General features: G+C 38.0%; 1 protein-coding gene across 1 annotated transcript in view; it reads left to right on the top strand.

Moving 5' to 3' along the window:
• The window catches only part of LOC105198916, a 157,263-nt gene that overhangs the window by 83,097 nt on the left and 48,382 nt on the right, over positions 1 to 25,784 (top strand). Inside the window, exon 4 of the mRNA XM_039446838.1 lies at positions 1,991 to 2,281. Coding sequence (XP_039302772.1) covers positions 1,991 to 2,281 — 291 coding nt within the window. The remainder of the gene's footprint in view (positions 1 to 1,990; positions 2,282 to 25,784) is intronic.

Raw genomic sequence — 25,784 nt, 5'->3', positions numbered from 1 at the left:
TAGCCATTACTGCTTCTCCCTTCTCACCGCGCCGCCTGCCGCGGCTGCTTATGGTTTGGCGATGGACGGGCGGACTCCGTGTGCAATGAGTAGGGAAAATACGCGCTCATTTGACGAACTTTACTAATTTTTATTTTGATATCTATTGCAACTAATGAAAAATGGTAAAGTACATTTCTTCTCAGTATGACTTGCTCTATTAACCCATGAGAACATAAGTTTTAGTTTTCTGAAACTCTGTATAAAATAACGATAAAAGTAACTATTCAAATTGTTACAATTATCAATAAAATGTAACTCGTTATCATTATTATTACAAATTATGAAATGTAACGCCGTTACTCATTCGTTAGAAAAAAAAGTAATTGTAACGGTAACGACGTTACAAGTAACGCGTTATTTGCCAACCATGAATAATAAATATTGAAAAATTGAAACTAAATTATTCTGTACATTCAATAAGCTTATGTTTATACAAAACTTATATAATAATTTTTCTAATTCTTTACTTTTTAACATACTGCATTGTATTTTATAGCATTATTTTTACCGAAATTTGGATTAATTTTGTTAAATATTACTATATTCCAATCAATTCCAGTACTAAAAATCGACTTAATTATTATTTAACAAGTCTTATAAATAATGATTAAAATGTAGGATACATTTTAAATTGATATATACTAATACAAAAAATAATGAGATAGTACTTGTTAATTTCTAAGTAATTATAGCAGTAACGCGTTTGTTTATAAGGTAATCTTACTAAATTTAAACATATAATATAACGAATAAAATTCCAATAAAAAATTTTTCATATATAATTATATATATTTGAATATAATTATATACAGGTATACATAATTATACAGGGTGTCCCAGACCACACGTACACCCCTTTTATCTTCGCAGGATTAGATTCAATCAAAAATATGTTCAGACAAAAGTTGTAGAGTTTTAAAAGATTTATTTACTGATCTTATCAGTTTGACCTTGGATGGCGTCGCCAAGGTCACATTAAAATCACATTAACTTTTTTAAATCGAACAATCTATTTCTGATTCCAGAATCTAATAGCTGGTGTCAAGAGTTTTCTAATACACTCTAAATAAGTTCATTTTTGTTAAGTACTTTTCGAGTTATGAGGCTTGAAAGTTACAGTATCGCCAGCATCGGCATTATTCAAGATGTACCATGTAGAGGTTACTTAGTCAGATTTAATCTCGTGTGTAGGTGTGTACATACGTGTGCATACGTGCGTACATATAGGGAAAGAAAAGCAAAGTCAAAGTTTTACGTACTTTGCTTTTGTTTATTAACTGGATTGATTATGTTTGATAATCAATCAGGTCCAGACTGACTGTATGCATTTTCTCATGCTTAGCATTACCTAGGATGAACATTCAAGTGAACATTCAACTGAACTAATACATTCAAAGTTTACAAAAATATCTGATATATCTTAATTAAATTTCGAAGAAATACTGACTGTCAGAAATTACTTCGACTGTTGCAAAACACATTTTTTATTGCTACTATTTCAATATGACGCCGTTGCCAACAAAACTTTATTAGCAGCGTCGTTACATTACGACGCGTTTATAGTATGTATTTAAAATAAATTTTTAATATGTACCCATAAAAACATATTTCTATTTTTCGAATTGCCCCGTTTTTCAAATAGTCCCGGTCTACCCCATTTATTTCAAAAAGCTTCGCATAAATTAAACAAAATTAATGAAATGCTGCGTAACATGGACAAATATAGTTATTTATTTATCAGAATTTTTTAATACTTTGTTATCAAGAAGTTTTTTACAATTTTTTCACTGTTACTTCAAGATTAAACTTGATTATCTTGACTATCTAGTTTGGTTATTTTGTTCTTATTAAATCTACTAATAGGCAAAAAGTTTTGTTCTTCTAAATATAGCAAAGAGGATTAACTCGCAATACGTGCAAGTTCGTAAATTGAGAATCTAATTTATAGCGGCCAAACTTGGTGAAGTATGTTACGAACATGCCCACTGTCGTCTTTGGGATCTCGAGTCGCACTGCGATTTTCTCATTCCGGATTTATTTGGTCGCTGCCAATGCACTGCTCCGATGCGCCGCGAGGGTGATGTATGTCGCCCTGACAATCTCGTGAGGCCCGTACCACTTCCGGAGCATTTGTCTCCTACTCAAGAGTCGATAATAAAAGAAATCACTGAAAGGGAACGTGATAAGGGAACTGTCACTGAAGGACAAAAGGACGAGATTGACGGAGAACATGATACAGGTACGCATAATCGAAATTGGGTCGATTATTTTTTGTTATAAAATTTATAAATAGAGAATCTCGTAAAATGAATGTATAAAGTGTTCGGTAATAACCGTGTTACCTTTTGTGGACTGATAGACTAAATTAAACTGAACAGAAAAACCCTCTACTATTTTGTAAATTTCACAATAATTAATGAGATATTAATTTCTGAAAATCGCCGACTTAGCTTGAACTAATGGTCAGCACGGCAAGATAGAACCATCCGGCACTTAAGAAATTGTTTACAAGCTACAATAGACATAGAATGGCGCAGTGCCGTTTGATGAAAACAACTCGTGCGCCTAGCAACACTAATGCTGGGCAGGCGTATTTTATCGCGCGCTTGTATTTACAGATAGACAGGGCAGAGCAATTTCTAGTAATTAATACCTTATTAATTATTGCGAGGTTTGTAAAATGGTAAACGGTTTTTCTGTTTAATTTGGCCTACTTTTGATTAGACCACTAAAAGTGATGCGATCATTATCAGGCACCCTGTATATATGAAGTAAGAGTATGCAGAAAAATTAATAACATTAGTATCTATGTATCGTAAATAAATATTTTGTTCATAATATTAACATCATTTGTATAAATATAGAAAGTGTCAAAATTAGTTCCTAGGATTCCGACGCATAGAGCTGAACTTGATATATTTTGTTCAAAATGTTTGTTTTCAGTAAAATTTTTGTCTTTTTTCGTATACAGAACAGATGATGTAAAAATAACAATGTATTTTTTTTAGATTTACTCAAGCCTTCATCCTCCTATCAAAATTAGAAGTTGTTAAATAAACTAAAATTTTGTAAAATTTAGGTCTTTCAGGATATGTCAATTTTTCCCCATGTGCGGACAAGCTGACTTTTAATAATGGGTCAGATATAAAACTGTCAAGTAAAATTAAAAACGTACTCTTATAAATAAAAAATATTTATTTTAATAAAACAATCTTATATTATCATTTTTATATTAACATGTAGTTAAAGAAAAATGTAAATAAAAATATTTATGTTATTTACAAAAATAAAATTATTAAAATTTTATATATTACGATACATATTGCAATTCAAATTCTGTTATATACTTGTAGTCAGAGTGCTATTAAGACCAAAGAAACTAATAATCCAGGAGAATTAGATAAAAGATGGTCAAATAGAAGAAAAAATTTATATTGTTTTAACTTTTTGTGAATGAACTCTCAGAAGTAATAAAAATAAGGAAATAAAAAGTTTTCACCCTAATCGTGGATGAAATATTCCATTTAAAAGCTGCCTCTGGAGCGAATTTGTTTGCAGTTTTTTTTTTATTTATTTTCTAAAGCGTTACTAAAACATGAAAAAATATCATAGGATTAAAAATATTTGCCATGAAATTCTGCATAAAAAAGATTTTACGCATAAAAAAATTCCCATACAATTCTCACAATTAGAGTCTAATTTTTGTCCTTATAATTTTTTACATAAAAACAGCGGTTTCGAAGATATTGATAGGAAAATGCATGCTAAAGTGATTTTTTTCTTTGTGCGCTTTAGTTCCCGTAACTGTAAACCCTAACTTCGAGAATTCTATAGAATTTATCTTTGTGATGTTTAATTAGTTAGCTTATGATAAAACCTTTTTTGTAAAATTCATAGTGCATATTTTTAATCTTATGAAATTTTTTCACATAATATTTTTTCCGAGTAACGGTTTAGAAGATAAATGAGGTGAACTTCAAACGAGTCCGTTCCAGGGGGCAATTTTTAATTTGAAAGATAATGTTCTATCAACGATTAAGGTAAAAACTTAATTAGGGACTTTTAGTCCCTTATCTTTAACCTTTTTAAGAGTTCATTCACAAAAAATCAAAACTATATACATTTTTTTTCTATAAAGTCTAATTTCTTCAGAGTACAATGCACAAATGCATTACCTTGCCCATACACGATGGGTATTTGTCATCTTATTTACACATTTGCTGTGTCTATTTATAATATTTATTAAATGTAAATGTTGCAATATGACAATTGAAAATCATAGGCGATATAAGAAAATAAATACGTTTTGTTCAGTAATAATCTTAATGTACCCGCTAAACATGAAACCTTCAGGGAACGTTACATTTTGACCCTAATTTAGTGAATTTGTAACGTTTCATATGTACAGGTAATTAACAGATCCTGTAATGTTTAAAAGTAACATTTTATTTGCGTTAGTTCGTGGAACGTGTCCGAAACATTGCATTTTTATCTTAAATGTGATCTTTTGGAACGTCATAAAATAAACGTTTTGTGACGTAACAGTAACGTTTCATATAAACCGTTTTCTTTTACAACCTTAAAAACATTACATCAACGTTACATGTACGATGTTTGTGAAACATTCATTTTGCTACGTTTCTTCAATGTTTTCTTTGAAATATTAATTTTTACACATTCAAAAACACTACAGCAACGTAGCATATGCAACATTTTTAATTTTGAAATATTTTCTTAATCTGCATTAACAGTGTTACATTACTGAAAGGTTTAAATTTGTTAACTACTCTATAGCAGCAATAATGTATTAAGACAGTCTTGAAATAAGAGTCGACTATAAATACCGACCTTTAAGTCAATAATTATATTGTATTATACATTTGAGAAATAAATTTTTGAAAAATTTAGTTTTAATTTTTAATAATGTATATATTAAATATTTTTGAAGTATTTTTTTTATAAAATACTCGTTTAAGAAAATTATTTCAATAAACATTTTTCAAATGTTTATTTAATATTTATTTATTGTGTATTTAATGTTTATTCAACATTTAAACTATTTATATTTCAATTATTATTTATTTAAAAATTTTTTTTAAATAAGTTTAAATTTTAATTTATTTTACAGAATTATTTGGAATAACGATTTAAAATAAAACAATAAGAATTTTATTATATTTAATTTAATTATTGTACTATTTTGTTCGTTTTCTGATTGTATTCTTATTTAAACAAATATAACAGAAAAGTTCAGATGCTTATTTGTAAAAATCAGTAAAAAAAACTGTATTTTTATGTATGTTTATATAACTAATATGTTTTAATTATATGTGTTTAATCTTTTTAATAACATATATTTACTTGATCTATCATCGACATATATGTATTAACGCAAAGTGTAACGAAGCAATCACATGCGTATAGGCACACGCGAGTGGAGGTGTGCGTATAGTGCGGGGAGCAGGCGATGGATGGGCGACGCGGCGCAAATTAAGACAAAGGGAAATCGCAGTTATCACCAGGGTCTCAAGCTCCTGAATTTCCCTGTTCCCATGCGGCATTCTTTTGATAAATAATTGCAATTTAACTACTATTGCTCGTCCTGATGCCGCGTCTCGCACTTATTACGTTCTCGACCATAAGCCAGAGTACACGCTTCCGCACGTGCAAAAATCATAAATTATAATTTGATACGACATCGTTCACTCTTCCCTTTTCTCTAAAGACGAGGATCAAGTAAAGAGTTGGGACGCAAGTGGCTGCTTTAGAGTGTGCCAAGGCAAAGAGTTCACCCGTTATTAATAATAATAAACGCGTGTATCTTGTACGCCCTTATTGTGACTATATTTGTGACTGTAAAAAATAAATTCAGTGAAACAGAACTAAGTGGGAAAAAATTAAGTTTTATTCCCGCTGAGACATTTTTGGTGCCTCCTGTGAGGTCGGAAATTTGTGCAAGGCTAGCTGGTGACGGCGGTCTGACGCGTTTCGACGAGGAAGGATCGCCAGGCTCTGCGCGAGAATCAGCTAGCAGCGGCGGCCCGACACGCTTAGACGAGAAGGGATCGTCAGGACTCTGCGCGAGCACCAGCAAGCGGCGGTGGCCCGACACGTTTAGACGAGAAGGAACTGTCAAGACTCTGCACGAGAATCGGCTGGCATCGGCGAAGGGGATCATTGAAGCGGCAGGTCACGATCATTTGTAGAGTGTAGCCGATTCAAGTGCGTCGTTCATTTTTTATTTCACATACATAACTAATAATGGCCAAGAAAATTAAACTCCTTGTCCATAAAAGGATATATTTAAAATCTCGGATAACTAGTCTAAGTAATCTCGTTGAACAAGATAAAGTCATCGGTACCGGTTGAAATTACGTAAAACGCGTTTGACTAAGCTGTACCACGCATACGAGGGGTACAATGAAGAGCTCACACTGCTAGATTCGAGCGACGCGTATGTTGAAGAATTCGAGAATCTTCAGGAGCGTTTCTATGCTCCCGCGAGTAAGATCGAAGATATGTTTGGTGCCGCTACTTCGAGCGCGAATTCCAGCGTGTCGCATGATGAAACGCGAATTAATAATAATGAAAGCGTGACAAGGAAGAGACGAATTAAATTACCTGAGGCGTCTCTTCCAACGTTTCGAAGGCTGGTTATCATTTAAAAACGCGTTTCAAAATATGATCAGTTCGCGTTTGGATTTGTCGGATGTCGACAAGCTACATTATCTGAAATCGGCATTAACAGGTGATGCTGCGCGTAAAATAAATATCTTTGCGGTAGATAAAATTAATTATGATAAGGCGTGGGACTTGTTTGAGCGTTCCTACGAGGTGAGACGTATTGTGATAGACCGACACATTTCCTCGATCCTGAACTTACCCGCTCAGGAGAAGGAGACCACGAGTGGTCTTTCAAAGCTCGCGGATGACGTGAAGCAGCACGTCGCGGCTTTAAACGCTTTAGGCATTTCCATCACGCCCGAAGTAGTTGTGCACGTTTTAAGAAGCAAGCTACCAAAAGTAACATTGGAAAGTGAGAAGCGACTCTTGAAATGAACAAATGTCCGGGACTTGACCAAATGTACGATTTTCTATATAAAATCGCGGTGTGTGCGTCTATACGTGAGACGACACGGGAAGTAGAGAAATGCAAGGGCGAGCTCCCCGCGAAAAGAAAGCGTTTTCAACCAAAAAACAAGGCTTTTGTGTCAAATATTGGTCGCAAGGAAAACAATTGCATCGTGTGTAAATCGAAGCAGCATCCGCTGTATCTATGCAACAAATTTAAACAATTGCCGATACCCAAGCGTATTGAAACAGTGAAGGGCGCGAAGCTTTGCTATAATTGCATGCGTTCTCATCGCGATCGCCCTTGCAAATTCTCAAGCTGTTCGATTTGCCAGAAGCGTCACAATACGCTTCTTCATCTTGAGGGATACGCGGGTTAAGCCTAATTTGAAAAACGATGTCGATCAGTCCGCATGACTAACCGATCCGGCCATGAATAAGGCGATAAGCCTTGCATCGATATCACACGATATGGCACCGCAATTGTTAATGAGCGTGATGGTGTACATCCACGGCGAGGGATGCAAGCTTATTATGGTCCGTGCTTTATTGGATGCGCGACGGCTAATTTTATAACGGAGCATGTTACTCGACGTTTAGGTGTGCCGGTAAAGGCGCATTCGGCGCCGATTGGCGCAATTAACGCGATGAACACGATTTCGAAAGGCATGGTGCGCATTACGATACAGTCGAGTTACGATGGGTTTCGTAAGGATCTCACACTTAACTATTCCGACTATCACGGATTTGATACCCTCCGAAATATTTCCTCGAGGCTCTATAGGTATACCCGCAAACATTAAATTAGCGGATCCCGATTTTCAATTGCCCCATTCTGTCAATCTTTTAATTGGTGCCGGGTCCACGTTGTCGTTATTCTCAATAGGGCAGATTAATTTATTGCGAACAAAACACGATTTATATCTACAAAAAACTCGTTTAGGTTAGGTGGTCGCCGGAGGAGCGGCGGTGCAATTGCAATCAAAGACAGGAATGTTTGGTATGACGAATTTGGACAAATAAATAAATTTTGGGCGCTTGAAGAAATCGCGGCGGACAAATCGGACGCAAAGACAGAAAGCGAATGTGAGGCGCACTTTACAAAAAATACTGCACGGAATAACGACGGGCGTTACACGGTTTGATTGCCGTTTCGCGAAACAAGGCGCCTTGGTGATTTGCGTGCAATCGCACTCAAGCGTCTCTCGGCATTAGAGCGAAAACTTGACGCGAATAAATCTTTAAAAATCGAATATACTCGTGTGATAGATGAATACATAAGATTAAATTACCTTTCCGTGATTAAGGATCCTTCCGATGAGGGATACTATTTATCTCACCACGCGGTAATCAAGGATTCAAGTAGCACCACCAAAGTGCAAATCGTCTTTGACGCGTCCGCCAAATCAAACACTGGCGTGTCCTTGAACAACGTACTGATGGTAGGTCTTTTAATACAAAACAAATTGTTCGCTCATTTAATAAGATTTCGTGCATATAAATATTCCGTCATTACCGCGGACATCGAAAAAATGTATTTACAAATAGCATTGCACGAAGATGACCGGCGTTACCAACGATTGCTATGGCGACGAGACGGCAAAATTGAGACGTTGCAATTTAACACTCTCACGTTCGGCGTTTCGTCTTCATCGTTTCTCGCAATTCGAACATTACATAAATTTGCGGACGATGAACGAGAAGCGTATCCCAAGGCGGTCAAAATCATTAAGATCCATCTGTACGTTGACGATCTTTTAACTGGAGCCGATAGCATTGAGAAAGTCCGAGCAATTAGGGAAAAAACAATCGCGCTACTCGCTCGAGGCGGTTTTACAATCAGGCAGTGGGCATCCAACGACGAGCGTTGCGTGAATGATCTTGCGATCAGTGCGCTTCACACAAAGTTCACATTCGGCGAGGATCGCTCTTTAAGAACATTGGGCGTGATGTGGTGCGCACGAAGCGACGAATTGTGTTACTCTATACAATCAATTAAAATCGCAAAAAAATTGACGAAGCGGAATATACTATCGGAAATAGCAAAAATTTTTGACCCATTAGGCTTGTTAGGTCCCGTCATATTATGCGCAAAAAAATTGATGCAGAACGTTTGGAAATATAAATTAAACTGGGACGAGTCCGTGCCGCAAAGCATACACACCGAATGGTCGAATTTTGTCGAGCAATCAGGGACGATGGATCAGATATCGGTCGATCGCAAGTTGTTGGTGGAAGATTGCCGTGACATACAAATTCACGGTTTTTGTGACGCTAACGGCGCCGCATACGGCGCGTGCTTGTACGTGCGCTCGACCAATAGCGGAGGCGACGCAATCGTTAAATTGTTGTGCGCTAAATCATGCGTTACACCGTTAAAGATCACCACTATACCTCGTCTTGAGCTTTGCGGCGCGTTATTACTGGCTTGGCTGTATCGTGAAGCTAGTGCCGCATTAAATTTTGCGTCTTCTAAGACATTTTTTTGGTACGATTCGACCGTCGTTTTGCACTGGCTAAACACGGCGCCGTATTTACTTAACTGATTCGTGGCAAATCGCGTTACGGAGGTCCAGGGGCTTACGGATCCTAAACAGTGGCGGCATGTCAAGTTGGAGCACAACCCCGCTAACGCGTTATCACGGGGTCAATTGCCGTATGCGTTCATGAAAAATCGAACTTGGTTCTCCGGACCGGCATGGCTGCGGAAAGGTAAAAACGATTAGCCTAGCGAATTGTTACGGATGAGCGAAACACTCAAATTGCAGAGAAATGTTTGCTTGGTGGTTAAGCAGCGCGATTCTGAGGTGCTCGAGAGATACTCTTTGTATTCGAAGCTACTCAGAGTTGTTGCGTATTGTCTGAGATTTTTACTTAACAATAAGCACACCGGGCCGTTATGCTTAAATGAAATAGACAAAGCGGAAATACGAGTATTACGAAATGTGCAGGCCGATCGATTTCGCTTGAAGATTAAGGGAATCGGGAGTGGACGCCCCGCGAATAAAAGCAAAATTGCGAATCTAAGTCCATTTTTGAATGACCGCGGTTTGATTCGCGTAGGAGGATGTCTCCAAAAATCAAATTTAGCATTTTCGCGGAAGCATCCGATTCTGATTCTTAGCCGGCACAAGCGATTGCATTATTCGCAAAATTCACGAGGTGCATCTTCACGCGGGCATTCAGACGACGTTGTATATTTTGCGACAGAAATATTGGATAGTCGACAGGCGTAAACAAGTGCGTGGATGCGTTTGATACTTCTGATTCGATGCCAAGGCAATAGAATACAGAATGGGAAATCTTTCGGCGGCTTGTGTACGTGAGACGATACCTTATGCGACTACCGGGATAGATTTCTGTGGCCCGTTCTACATTAAGGAAAGAAAACATCGCAATCGAATACGGATCGAAATATACGTGTGTGTTTTCGTCTGCATGTCCATAAAGGCGATGCACCACGAAATCATGAGTGACTTGTCAACGGATGGATTTCTCGCAGCGTTGTGTCGGAATATACATGTTGTGGCAATCCTCACACATAGGCGAGGATTGCTACAACATGTATATTCCGAAAACGGGACGAATTTCATAGGCGCGGATAATCAATTAAAGGAGCTATACGCTCTGATCAATTCCGACAAACATAAGGATCGTGTAAATAGATTCGCGAGCGATCATCGAATAATGTGGCACTTTATACCATTGGCAGCGCCACATTTCGGAGGATTATGGGAATTTTGCGTTAAGCTTTTTAAGCATCATTTTAAGCGCGTAGGCGATTCGTTGTTTACTTTCGAAGAGTTATGTACCCTTGTCACTGAGATAGAAGGTATTCTAAACTCTCGGCCAATCACTTCTATTTCTTCTGATCTGAACGACCTACTAGTCGCCAGCTCATTTGATCGGTAAACCTCTAACGACTTTCCCGGAGAGCGACCTGTTGTCTGTTCCAGCTAACAGACTTTTGACGTGGCAGCACATAAGCAAGGTTCGGCAGGATTTCAAGACGCGTTGGAGTCTTGAATATTTGAACAAGTTTCAGGTGCGCAGCAAATGGATCAAGGAAGGACCAAAGCTCAATATCGGAGCTATTGTCTTAATCAAAGACAAAAATACGCCATGTACCCGACGGGCAATGGATAAGGTCATCCTAATCCATCCAGGCGAAGACGGAGTGGTACGAGCAGCAACAGTGCAAACTCCAGCCGGAGAGTTGAAAAGAGCGGCCAATCATCTGTGTCCCCTGCCGATTGAGCAATAGCGTCTATCTTCACACGGTTCGAGCGCAAGGACAATGCACTGCGAGATATCGACAGCGATGGGATGCATTCTATGTTATCAAAAACGATATTGATAGCAATGCGATTATATGCTACCAGAAAAATTGTAAAGATTTTTTCCCTTTTTGCGAAGCGCGCATTAAGCTAACAGGCAAAGGCGATTGTCCTTATGCGATTCTTGCGTGGCCAATAGGCTAAATAATTAAAAACGTACAATTAGCCATAAATTATGGCGTGGATCGATCCATCATGCGCAAACAATCTTCCTTACAGGAGTTAATCGATTTTTCTCAACGGGGGGAGGATGTAACAAAGCGATCACATGGTGCACGCGAGTGGAGGTGTGCGTATGGTGCGGGGAGCGGGCGATGAATGGGCGACGGCGCGAATTAAAACAAAGGGAAATCGCATTTATCACCAAGGTCTCAAGTTCTCGAATTTTCGTTATCATGCGGCATTCTTTTGATAAAAAATTGCAATTTAACTACGATATCGCTCGTCCTGATGCCGCGTCTCGCATTCATCACGCTTTCGATCACGGGCCAGAGTACACGCTTCCGCACGTGCGGAAATCGTAAATTATAATTCGATACGACATCGTTCACTCTTTCCTTTTCTCTAAAGATGAGGATCAAGTAAAGAGTTGGGACGCGAGTGGCTGCTTTAGAGTGTGCCAAGGCGAAGAGATAAGTTCACCCGTTATTAATAACAATAAACGCCTGTATCTTATACGCTCTTATTGTGACTATATTTGTGACTGTAAAAAATAAATTTAGTGAAACGGAACTAAGTGGGAAAAAATTAGGCTTTATTCCCGCTGAGACACGAAGTGTTCACGGATCATCGCTAGAGATCAGTTCGCAGCGATCATGGAGGTGAAGCAACGTTTACCGGAATCGCGACTTGGATGGGTGACCGCTTGAAATTTGCGAAAAAAATTCCTAAAAAAAACTGCGAAGCTGGCACCTCCACAATTTAAAAAATTGGGAATAAAATTTTAGTTTCTCACAGAGAAAACAATTCTCTTTTGATTTAAAAAACATTTTAAATATTTTTATTTGCTTGGGTAACGTTTCCCTAACATTGTATTGCAAGTTTTACAAACGTCGCAGAAACGTTGAAAATGTGATGTCGCATATGTAAGGTAATTGAGTCGGGACATTTCTGGTTGCTTGAACGTTACCGAAACGTTTATGCGCAGAACGTCACATGGCTATAACGCAACGTTACAGAAAGGTCGTTGCAACATGATTTTGTTTAGCGGGTATATTTCCTTAAATACAAAAGATGCGAGATACACTACTTATGTATGAGAGATAGAGTAAGTGTAAGAGACGGACATCAAGCTAGAAGATAATACACATATGTAGAAACAAACTGAATAAAAGTCGGGCGGATCCCGATAGCACACGGGACCGATAGCATACTACCACTCACAGCGGCCGATGCCTAGAGTTTTTCCGTTAGTTGGGTTAGATAAGTCAAGATGTTTGGTTAGTGGGCTATCGCACCGTGCATTATCGGATCCCGTCTTGGGGATATTCTCTCCGGTTTATTTATCCAACAGAAAAATATGAACGTTACATTTTTAGCTGTACAGTATTGTAATTTTACAGAGAAAATGAAAGTATTTACTGTAATTATGTCCTTTCTTATGAAGAAACAAAAAAAATTATATACAGCTTCCAAAATACATTTCTTATTACACCAGACAAAACAGGCGCGCGCTACAAAGCTTTTGATATTACATAATTTTATACAAATTACACAAATTTATTGTTACACTATTAACCCATGATACTATTAACCCATGTTGTTGCGGGAATAAGCGTGGCTTGGATATCGAGATTGGACAGACACAGGTTTTTAAGTAATTTCCGTAGTTTGAACGCAGAAAGAAACTTTTATTTAGACCTTCTCTGTTAGCGTGTCTCTTGGACCGTGGTTCGCTTGCGACTAACTAAGAGAGGCGCGAGAGTAGCGAATTGGCCACGCGAGGCGTGCGTGACGGTGGGAATGACGGTTTATGTTCCAATGTGAGAACCTTCCTCAACATTTCTGCCGTTTGAGCATTTGACAGGCCCCTTTACAATACCGAGATTAGTACATAGTTTTTGCAGGCAAACTTTGGGAAACGCTTTGGTAAACATATCGGCAAGTTGATATTCTGTGAGAACATAAGTAACTTTGATTACTCCGCATTCGGCTTTTTCCCGGATGAAGTGATACTTTACGTCGATGTGTTTAGTGCGTTTATGGAACTCTGGGTACCTTACAAGTTTGATCGCACTCTGATTATCGACGTGTATCACTGTAGGCGCTTCGCAAGGATGTCCCACTCTGCTGAGTAGGGAATGCAGCCACACCGCTTCTTCTATGGCGGTCGAGGCCGCGATTCTGACTCCGTGGTGCTTATAGACACGAGTCTTTGTCTTTGGGACGACCACGAGACCGGCCCGTTGGCTAGACTGAAAACGTACCCGGTAGTGGACCTTCGCGTTTCCACGTCGCTAGCGTAGTCGGCGTCCGAGTGACCTACCAATTCGAGTGTTTTGTTTTCGGCATTGTATTCTATATCGATGTCTAAAGTGCCTATCAAGTAAGCAAAGATTCGTTTGACTGCGTGCCAATGACTTACGTTATGGTTGTTTAAAAACCTACTAACCGCGTTAACTGCGTAGGCTATGTCCGGACGGGACACGATAGCCAGGAACATAAGCGAGCCGACGGCTTCGCGGAACGGAACATTGATATTATTCTGGCTCGACCGGATACAGAATTGTGTGGGGATCCGAAGGCACGGACACCCTCTTTGCCGAGCTCATCCCGAATTTTCTAATAACTTTTTCCGCGTAGGTCTTCTGATGCACAAACATCTTTTTGTTAACGCAATCTCGGACGATCTGCAGCCCGACGAATAGGGTACAGTCGCCCAGCGTGATATTAGAAGCCTCGCTGAGACTGTTTATAACTTTGTTTAACACCTTTGACGACCCGGCCGCTATTATGTCGTCGTCAACAAACAGCGCAAGATACACCTTTGACCCATCGTGGATCCCGGAGAACACGCATTTGTCCGCTTCCGTCTCAACGAAGTTGAACTTCTTGAGAAAACTTGTAAATTTAATGTTCCAGCAGCGCGGTGCTTGTTTCGGGCCGTAAATGGACTTTACGAGTTTGCACACGACCCTGGCACCGTTGCACTTCACCTTGTCGATGTCCAGGCCTGCTGGTACCTCCATTAAGATGTCCTCTTGTAGTTCTCCGTGTAGAAAGGCCGTTCGTACATTAAATTGTACGGTTTCAAGATCCTGTTGGGTTATGATGGCTAGCATCACTCGAAGAGAGTTGTACCAGACGACTGGCGAGAATGTTTCGGTGTAATCCACCCTCTCTAGTTGTTGGAATCCTTGCGCGCAAAGGCGCGCCTTGAAGCGGTATGCTTCACTGTTTGAGTCTCAGCAGTTTAAAGACCCACTTGGAGTCAATGGTCTTTTTACCAGGAACCCTTGGAATGATCTCCCACGTCCCGTTTTTATCATGTGCTTCGAGCTCGTTCTTGATCGCTGCGATCCAATGGACAGCCTCCGGCCCGGTCGTGGCCTTGTGTAGCGTCGTGGGTACACTGTACTCCGCAAGATTTGCCTCGCGATACCTCTCTGGTAGTCTGAGGCTCTATCTCTCAAGGCTCTGGGTTCCTCGGCTCCTGTCCGCTGCAGCTGACCGGCCACTTCAACGTCTTTTCCGGCCCTCGCAGGACCGACGTCATCGAATGCTTCTTTGCGTTCGACAATCTCGTCACCGAGCCTCGCGTTGTCGGCGTTGACTCCGTGGTCAGCTTCTTGTTTTCTTGGCTCCTGGTTGACTTCGCGTCTACCTGGGGACGGAAGAACAACTTCGACTTCCGACAATATCAGCTCGCCCGTCTCGTTGCTGCGATTCTTTCTCGAAACACCACGTGCCTGGAAACAGAAACCTTTCTCGTCTCGGGATCATACAACCTGTAGTTTCCGGAGTTGCCATCGTATCCCACGAGCACGGTCTTCCTGGGATCGAATTTCTTTACTAGTTCCTTCGGGATCCTCTCGTAGGCCTCCGACCCGAATATTCTCATGTGTCCGAGGTTTGATTTCTGCTTCTCCCAGAGTTCGTACGGTATCTTGCTTCCACCGGTTGCGGACCGTCCTGTTCGGTTCAGAATGTGAACGGCTGTGTTTGTTGCTTCCGCCTATAGATGCACCGGCAGCTTCTTTGCCTGCAACATCATCCTGGCTGATTCGACGACCGTCCGATTGCCCCGTTCTGACTTGCCGTTCTGCTCCGGAGTATGCGATGCCGCGTACTCCATGACGATTCCGCGCGCCTTCGCGTACTCCGTCATTTTCGAGTTGCGGTCAGTGCCGTTGTTCGCACGCAGATTTCTCAAGCGCCTACCAAACTTGTTTTCTAACAGTTGATCGAGTTTTTTAAACCAATCAAACACTTTGGACTTGTGACGCATAAAGTAGACGTAGCGATAGCTGGTGGCGTCGTCGGTGAACAGCACGAAAAAACGCGCACTTCCGAGAGACTGAGTTGACATAGGACCGCACACGTCGCTGTGCATCAGCTCGCTCAGGAGTCTGTTCACTTTGTCCTTGATTCGGTCGAACGAAAGCTTGTGCAGCTTGCCCAGCTGACAGGCATCGCAAAAGAAATCCTCTGCGTTTTTTATTTTTACTCCTTTTACCAGGCCTTTTTGTACCAGGTCACTAATTGCTCGTTTGTATATGTGGCCGAGTCGCTCGTGCCACAGGCTAAGGTGCAACGCAGTCACGTTTGCTTCCCCGCGCGATCGCGGCTCGCGGATGAACATTCTATAGAGCAAGTTTGATTGTCGCGCTCCCGTTGCCTCGACAACGATGTTATGCGAAATCTCGACGTTGTTTTTATCGAAAATTACTCGGAACCCTTTTGTAGCGCACGCCCCAATGAAGAAAAGGTTTTTTGCCAAGCGTGGCACCAGTAACACGTTCTCAATTACCGCGCGCTCCCATACCCCGTTCGTGAGCTTCTCGATCCGCACATTTCCTGTGCCGGTAACGTCGCACTCTCCGTTGTTGCCCAAGAAAATAGTTTCACCTTTCACCGCTCGGAAATCCACCATCCAGTCCCGACGAAAGGTAATGTGTGCGGATGCACCACTGTCGGTAAGCCAGACATCCTTCGTGTCGGTTTCGAGTAACTGCTGTCTCTGTTCGTGGGTCGGCTTCAGATTCTCTCCGTCGCTCGTTGCCGTTTTCCCGCTTCTTTCGAACGCGCTCGCGAGAAACGCGCACCCGTCACTGGACTGACTTTGGCTTCTCTTGTTATTGTTTTTGCTTTGGCTCTGCCTCGTAGGGCACTCGCTGGCGTAGTGACCTTTCTCTTGGCAACGGTAACATTCAACGTTCTTCTTTGACCGTCGTTTTTTTTTTCATTTCGACGCTTTTTGGTCCCGAATCATCTTTGGAATTCTTATGCTTTGAGGCTGCTAGCGCGCTCGTTGCATCGCCTTCCGCGTCAAGCCGGCTCTCTTCTCTGATGAGCCGTTCTTGGAGATGTTCGACCGTTTGCCTTTCAGGTTCCACATTGTCCCAGGCTGTCCTCAGAACACTGTACTTCGACGTTAGGTTGGCGAGAATCTTAGCTATGATCGTTGCTTTCGACACGGCTTCTCTAAGGTCCGTCAACTGCCTTGCCATGTTTAGCACCTTTGAGACGTACTGTACGACTGAGTCCGATGGGGACATCCGGAACTCGTGGAAACGCTGCAAGAGGACAAGCTTGTTCGACGCCGTCTTCTGCTCGTGCACCGCGCTCAGTCTATCCCACATGGCTTTTGCCGTTGTGCAGATGAGCATGCTCTCGAGCTGAGCGCTCTCCATCGCCGTCCCGATGATTGCCATTGCTTTGGCATTGTCTCGTGTTCATTCTTTCATTAACTCAGTGTTGACGCCGGCGGCATTCGGCGGACTTACCCGTGTACCATCGACGACATCGAAGATCTCGTTCGCTATCAGCACGGCCGTGATCTGAAATTTCCACCTTTGGAAATTCGGGCCGTTAAATCGTTTGATCAGCTTGGCCGACACGTTGTCCGGCATCTCGTAAACTCACACAGCACCGACAGGGGAAGGATTTCGTCACTGACATTCGATTACGCGTGTTCCGCGACAAGAATGTACCTTTACCCAAAGAGATTCTCGGTTTATCCAGAGGATACGAGGCTCGACTGAGATTCGGCAACACATGCCACGTGGCACATGCTGCCCACAGCACGTGCTGTTCCTCGATGGTCGTAACGATCGCGCCGATCACACCGTCCCGCACGCTTTCGTTCAACCGAATAACTCTCGATATTCGCACGCTGGTATGGTGCCTGGGTCCATAACCTGTTGTTGCGGAAATAAGCGTGGCTTGGATATCGAGATTGGACAGACACAGGTTTTTAAGTAATTTCCGTAGTTTGAATGCAGAAAGAAACTTTTATTTAGACTTCCTCTGTTAGCGTGTTTCTTGGACCGTGGTTCGCTTGCAACTAACTAAGAGAGGCGCGAGAGTAGCGAATTGGCCACGCGAGGCGTGCGTGACGGAGGGAATGACGGTTTATGTTCCAATGCGAGAACCTTCCTCAACAATACACATAACTGTTTAAAGAGTAATAAGAAGAAGAATGGAAGGCTCCATATGAAACGTATGTTAACAAACGACTCTCATTTTAGGCTATAAAGCTTAACATTTGAAATGTCAGATGGCGTCCTGATAGCGTGCGCACGTGCGTGCAGATAGTTGCTATCTTGCAAATGCACACACATGGACGCATAATTAAAAGATGCTTTCCACCAAGATACAACGTAACACAATGAATTAAAATAAAGATGAATTTAAATATAGATATATTTTAAAACATAGTTATAGTTATACTTTACATTCAGCTGATGAACATAACTGTCACAACATTATTATGCAAATGTAATTTATAAAATTTCAATGAAAACTTATACATGCATACAATTAATATAAAATAATTATAATTATCATTAAAATAAATGATTAATAACAATAATAAGAATTAATAATAATTAATAATATCATAACGGATGATCAAAACACAAATTTACACTAATGCATTAAAATAAAGAAAGAAGAAAGAAGTTAGAAAGAAGAAAGAAAGAAGTTAGCAACCATGTTTTGTATTAGCAATTCTCACCTTTTACGTTTCATATCTAAGATGACCGATCAAATAGTTAACATCTGAAATGTTAGATGACGCGCAGTTAAACAGGTCGCAAACCTTCAATTCTTTTTCTCATTATTCTTTGATAACTGTCAAAACGCGATCTCCGTAATGACAATAACTCACGAAGTAAGTACAGCGGAAGAATCAATAGTATTACGGAAAATCGTTAACAATAAACTTCGAGACTTTCGAGAAATACGATTATCGATTTAACAAGCACTTTTTTAGATAGGATTATTTACCTTTATGAACAGATTGAAATCAAATTACTTCAGAATCTACAGGTTATTTACTATCATCTAAAAGTTTTAATAAATTAAGTGCCAGTTTGTCATTTATTATTAACTTACAATTAGAAAAATTAACAATTTGTCGTTTTATCTACTTTGTCATCTTACTCCTGTTTTCTTTATTGCTTTTTTTTAAATAAAAGTATTTTTTATGCTTGTGATTCACTATTCATATTATATCAATATTTCGCTTTTTTATTGTATTGTTATACATATATTGAACATACATATTTAAAGTAGTAGAGAGATATTTTGACCGTTGCTGTATCAATACAAATTGAACAAGAATGCCTTTTATGGTCGCAGCTAGGCATTCTTGTTCAATACATATTTAAACTTTTAACTTAAAATATTTAATTTAAAATTTAATGTGAGAAGAATAATTTTATTTCCTATGATAGAAAATTTATATTTCAGCAAAGACGTAAATGATTCAAGCAATTATTAAAATTTAAAATAAAATATAATCTCTTTTTGTAAATATGTATACTAATTATTACGTCCGCGGATTTCCGGACGTTTTTTGAGGATTGAATCCGGGACGTAATTATCTTTGATTTTTGACGAATAAAAAGGCAGCTGTCACCAGTCGGGTCTCTGAGTCGTAAGACAACACGCTTAGATATACAACAGCATATTTGATTTGAATGAAAGGGAAAATTTGAAAGGGTAGTTGATTTGGTTAATAAACGATAGTGGGAAAAGCTTTGGGAAAAATAGTGTTTTATTAAAATAGAACGAACGGTGTACAGTCGTGAGCTAAAAGGTTGCAACACATTTTCTTCGATTGTTTTTGAAATAGACTTGCTTATCGAACGGCGAACATCATTGGTTCTTACCTGTGGATCCAACCAATTACGTTCGCCTATCGATGAGCAATTTTACATTCCAAAAACCATCGAAGAAAATGTGTTGCAACCTTTTAGCTCACGACTATACAGACGTGGTTGAGTAGGGCGTGGGATTAAATAACTATTTGTGCTTGTATGATTGTTTGTCTACGTAAATCTATATATGTATATGAATAATGATTTCTCATAATAATTATGTACTTTTATTTTTGACAATATACCCGTGTGGGCCCTTCTTAATATTGGTTTTAAAAATACGCTGATGACGCGTGGTAGGCGCGAGGGAGGGGGAGGGGGAGGGGAAGGAGGTAAGGGAGAGCAAGAGGGGGGGAGTGAGGCCACGCTCTAGCTAATGCTTGGTAATGTGGTTCAACCCTCTGAGTCTCTGATAGGAGGGAGAGAGAAAGGATGATAGAGAAGGAAAAAGCGATCCAACGGGGACCAACCCTGAAGACCAACGTCTTCGCCTAGGAATAAACCCAACCGTCGGTGAGATCGTACTTGGAGATCTACACTTTGGCGGTCGCCGGGCAGCGAATCTCGCTCGACCAACAAGACTGATCTGAATTTTTGAACTCCAATTTCGTTCTTTTTATGCGCAAATATGGGCAAAAGGTGTCGCGGGACGTTTCCACAGGTTCCCGGAAAATTCGGAGCAATAGTTTTTCTAAACGCGTAGCTCTTAGAAGCCCGCTTCGTTCTGCGACCGCGCGGTTTGCGGTTATAGTTCGCGCGAGGTGCTTGTACTCGTACACGTTTCGGAAGCTGCGACTTGCGGGGGTACCGCATACCACGCTTTGACGCGAATTCCAATACTTAGAAAATTAATATAAATTATGTTTTTTAAAGGATTTTAATTTGGCGTACATGGTACGGCGGAGGACCATGTACTGAAGCGTTGTGTAATGTTAGAAGTTAATATCTTATTGTTGCAGGGAATTAAATTTTAACAGGAGGAATTTCTAGAATTTTTTTATGAGTGTTAATTTTTAAATTAACGTAATTGTACGAGGCAATAGCGCCAAGCACACGCTATTGTTTTATGTGTAAAAAGTTTCAGTTTTATTGTTTTTATAAGAGATTAATTTTTGTATTTCTCCAAAATCTTTTAGCAGTTTTATTGGTTGCGGTTTTAAAGTTATTTTAATTTGAGTCGCATAGTGCGGTAGTAGGAAATATCCACAAAAGAATCACGCTTCAATAATTATTAAATTGCCTAATATTTTATATTAAATTGTAAAGATAGGTGGAATTTCAATGCGCGGAGCCTGGTGATGTTAGAGGAGTCGGCGTGCGCGATGTTCGTGCAGCGCTGATAGTCGCTCGCGGGTATTGCGCGTCGAGAGGACGGCGCCGCGATGTTGCCAAGCGGTCGCGCATGTAAGAGTCGTATGAGATCTATTGAGATCGAGCGATATCGAATTATGATTTCGATGTAGGATTTATTTAACTGGTCGGAGAGCATTTCCGAATCTTAATTCGCTACTGTTAATACGGATGGCGCGGGAAAATAAAAAATTTTATCCGCCAGACGTAACACTAATAATTATAAAATTTTCAATATGTTCTTTACTCTTTATAAAAGAAAATATCTTGCAGAATTTTTTGTTTTTATCTGGAGTGGCAGAACAAAATGTTATTAAACAGTAAATTTGTTTTTAAAGAGTTAACGAGAGATTTTATGAAAGAATGTATGCACAAGAAAAGTATATTTCTTATGATAACAAATTTAAAAAGACATTTAATTCTCAACAGACAAAAATTAGTTTTAATAATAATTATATATTAACATTTAACGTTTGTGTGATTTTTACTTTCTTAAAAGAGATTTACTCTTACTATAAAAAAAAAAAACTGGTATTTCCTTGTGTGATAATAAAAATTACTATTACGTAATCGGGATTCTAAACTTTGTACTCCATCGAGTGTGCAAACTTGTAACAAGCTAACACGTGATACCTGACTTCTCCATAAGCCACTTAACATTTCCGTGGAGTAAGATAAGTTTTTAGATGTACATTGCACGAGAATTGTATCAAGCTACATTATCGCCTCTCTGGGTTTCACGCGCCTTTTATCCGATAATCAGTTTTTCCGCGTGTATACGGATGTAACGGGAATCCGCAAGACCGAACGGTTTCCAACCTTATTTCCAACCAGGTTATTCCAACCTGAATGCGCTCGAGCGAATTAATGAGATAAGGCAATTTGCATTCTTAATTAGTGTGATTATTAACAAATCACGAGTGCCATTTCTCTGCTAACGTATACAACTAGAACAGCACCAAAATTTTTCAAAGATGTCTCGGAAATATTTTAACTGCAAAAATTTTGAACATTTCTGAAAGCTGAAACATTTCAGAAAGGTTTTGATATATATCTGCAGCGTTTCAAAGTTATCAAAATTTACGCGATTCTTACATTTAAAATCGTACAAAAATATTGCTGGAAGATTACTGAAAAAAATCTGAAATCTTTTTGAAATATTGCTGACATCTGAATGTATAATAAAGTTAAATATTATTTCTAAACTATTGTACTTTAATTTTAAAGTTACTTTAAATTTATTGTTTTAATTATATCAAACAATTACACTTTAAAAAGTTAAAGAATTATTTAATGAAAAGAATGAATGTTATATGGTTGAGCACATCTCAAATACTTGTATTTGATATACGGTATTTGAAATAAAATTTGTATTTTGCATTTTGTGTTTCAAAAAGGTTATTTGATCTATTTTGTATTACAAGTACAATTTTATTCTATTTGCTATTTGAAATACCAAAAAATTTTTGATAAAAATCCTTGAAAACTTTAGTAAATTTGATTGATTAATTTTCAGTTCATTTTTTTCAATTTCTCTATGATCAATCAAGACATTCATGATATAAAATCGCTTTCAATCGCTGTCTCGCAAATTATTTGTGACATTGTTTTTTTATTCAATTATTATGTTAGTAGCTTTTGTTCTATTATTGTACTATATTCTCAATGTTTCCTGCAAACTCTTCTTTTATAGAAGGACAAACTTTACTTTAATGAAATTATTGTATTATAATACTCAATTATATGGTTAGTATTCTATTTAACAATCAGTATCGGACAATATAATTTCTTTTCCACAGTTTTTATAAATACTATGCTAGTGAGAAATGACAGGTTGAATAGTCGTCAAATCAACGTCTAAAAAAACCAGTTGATGTAGACGTCTAAAATTTGGTCGATTTGATGTTTTTGTGTCATAGACAACTATTAGATGTCTTATGAATAATTTCTTTAAAATGTCCGCATAATTATCATATTATTGCAGCAGATAATCTCAATGAACAAAACAATATATTTATAATATTTTAAAAAACATTTTTTACAAAAAAAGATTCTTAGGTATTTTTTTTCGGAAATTCTTGACCACCCATCCAAGGGGTGACCCCGGTGAACGATGCTTAACCTCTGCGACTGATCCCTCTGTGACGACCTGTGAACACTTTGTACTGATACGTGTAAATAACCAATAGATCAGATCAATTATATGTTATCGAAAAGATAAAACACGTATAATTAAAGAATATTATTTATATAAAAATATATAAAATTATTGTTTTTTACTATTTTCACAAATGCAGAATAGCATCTAGAATAATTTTTCTGTTATTTGTTTAAATAAGAATGCAACTAGAAATTATGTGTCAATGTAATATAATAATTAAATTAAATATGAAAAAATTTCGGGAAGTCGGGTTAATAAAAAACGTCTAAAAGACGTCTTACATAAGCCAATTTTCAATTTTATGTTATCTGGTTAAGAGAAGAAAATAGTGACGTTAATTATTTTTGTTAATTATATATTTGCAATAATACATCTAATAAAAACGAAATTTTTGAGTGATTGAAAAGTAGTTGAAATACTTATTAATATCAACCATCAATGACATTGATGTCGAATAGACGTTTTTTTAACTTATCATTTCTCACTGGGATCACAATTTTATAAATGTATTTTGTATTTCAAATACTTTAAAAATGTATTTTGCCCAACCATGATGTTATATATAAGACAATAATATTTTATTTTCATAATATTTCAACTACATAAACTTAGTACACACTGCGAGCGGATTTATAAAATTTTCGCTCATTCAATCAACATGTGGCGTCGTCGTCGCAAGCGTTGGACTTATTATTAAAAAATTTTTATATATTCAGTCGGCAAAAGCAAGAAAAGTAAATTTTCTTGGATATGTACCAAACAAAAAATTGGCTCAATTTTAAAAAACAAAATTTGAAAATTTATTGCATATGATAAACTTTAGCATATAAGAATTTTGCATATGAGAAACATTTATATATTGCAACATTTACATATTTTACATTTTACAGTGTTAGTTTTTATGTAAATATCTGTAGCGCAATGGATATAGGATGCTGGATGCTACGTTGCATTGAAGTCTCACTTTCTTGTATTGTATAAAGAATACAATTTATTCAATAACGTTTACAAAGAGTACGGCGACGTGGCCACACAGACAGAGTCGGAACGGAAGTAAGAACGTAGAGTCGCTACGCGGTGAACGAAAGTAGGCGCGTGCGCGTAGGGCGGCCTGTCGCTTATTTAGTGAGAGAAAAAAGACAGAATTTACTAGTGCCAAATAAACGGTTCTGTCATCGCTAAAAAGAAAAATAAAATGAATGGAAATATTGATTAGTAAAATTATAAATTGAATCAAGTAAAATAGCGAGAGAGAAAGGCTCTAACAATAAGAAGAGTTGAAATCCCCTCCCCCTTAAAGGATTTGTCTGGCTCATCTTTTGACCCATTTTTTCGTCATTAAAAAAACTAAATTTCCCAAATTTTTAAGTCCCAGGCTCCTTCCTATCGTTTATAACCTTGAAAAAAAATGTTTTTTGGTAAATAATTTTTTTCTCTGCGAGTTTTCAATGAATCAATTTGAAATTTTAATCAGTGGTAGATATTATTCAGACACATAACAATAAATTTTTGTTTTCTATTTTGACTGGAAATTTTAATTTTATAAACCGAGAAAACATTTCAAATTGTAATATCTCAACTTTCATAAAACTTGCTACCTCTATACTTTAATCATAGTTATAACATTTTTATGCAAACTATCTCCTTGATTTATTTCAGAAATTTTTTCATGAGAACACACTTAAATACACAAAAAACCATTTTTTCATCTTTTTCAGCTATTTTTTGTGATTATTTTCGCTTGTAAAGGCTATTTCGTGGCTGCGTTCGATAAATTTTCTATTCTCAACGGGAACAGAGTCCATCATCAAGTATCATTAACCAATAACTTAAAAAATATCACGTTTAAGATTTTAAAAATATCACGTTTTTACTTGTTTTCATAATTTTTGTGTATTTTAACCGTGATTTTTTGAATCTATGGCCAGACACATTTGCTAGTTCTAATGCAACTAGATAATTTTTGCTTTTACTTATCATAATTGAAAATGCCACTAAAAACTTTTTTAATCTCAAGAACAACATATTTCAATAAGTTTTCACGACGCCATTTTAGCAAATACAAAGTTACCGTCATATTAATGTTATTTATAAGTTATAATTTCCCACTCAGCAATGTTACATAACACATTCGATATATAACATTGTTGAGTGAGAAATTATACTAACATTTATATATAACGCGTAACTTTGTATTTGCTGGAAATGCTTTTAGTGCATAAAATCCTTTTTCTTTCAATGGATGATATCAGCTTGAGAAACATCAAACATTTACAGTTCAAATCAAATCAAGCTTTTAAAACAAGAGAGATTATTTATTTGCTGTTTGCAACCTCATTATGAAATAATTTTTTAATAATTTTAAAAATTATTCAAGTTGTAATACAAAATCAATATTACAAGAGAATATGTCATATTAACAAGAAGATTTTCAATATTACAAGAGAATATATCATATAAAGAAGTATGTGATTCATTTTCAAAAATACAAACACGGCT

The sequence above is a fragment of the Solenopsis invicta genome, chromosome 1 (assembly GCF_016802725.1).
Source record: "Solenopsis invicta isolate M01_SB chromosome 1, UNIL_Sinv_3.0, whole genome shotgun sequence".
Classification (NCBI taxonomy): Eukaryota; Metazoa; Arthropoda; class Insecta; order Hymenoptera; family Formicidae; genus Solenopsis; species Solenopsis invicta.
This window is presented reverse-complemented; position numbering and strand designations above follow the sequence as displayed.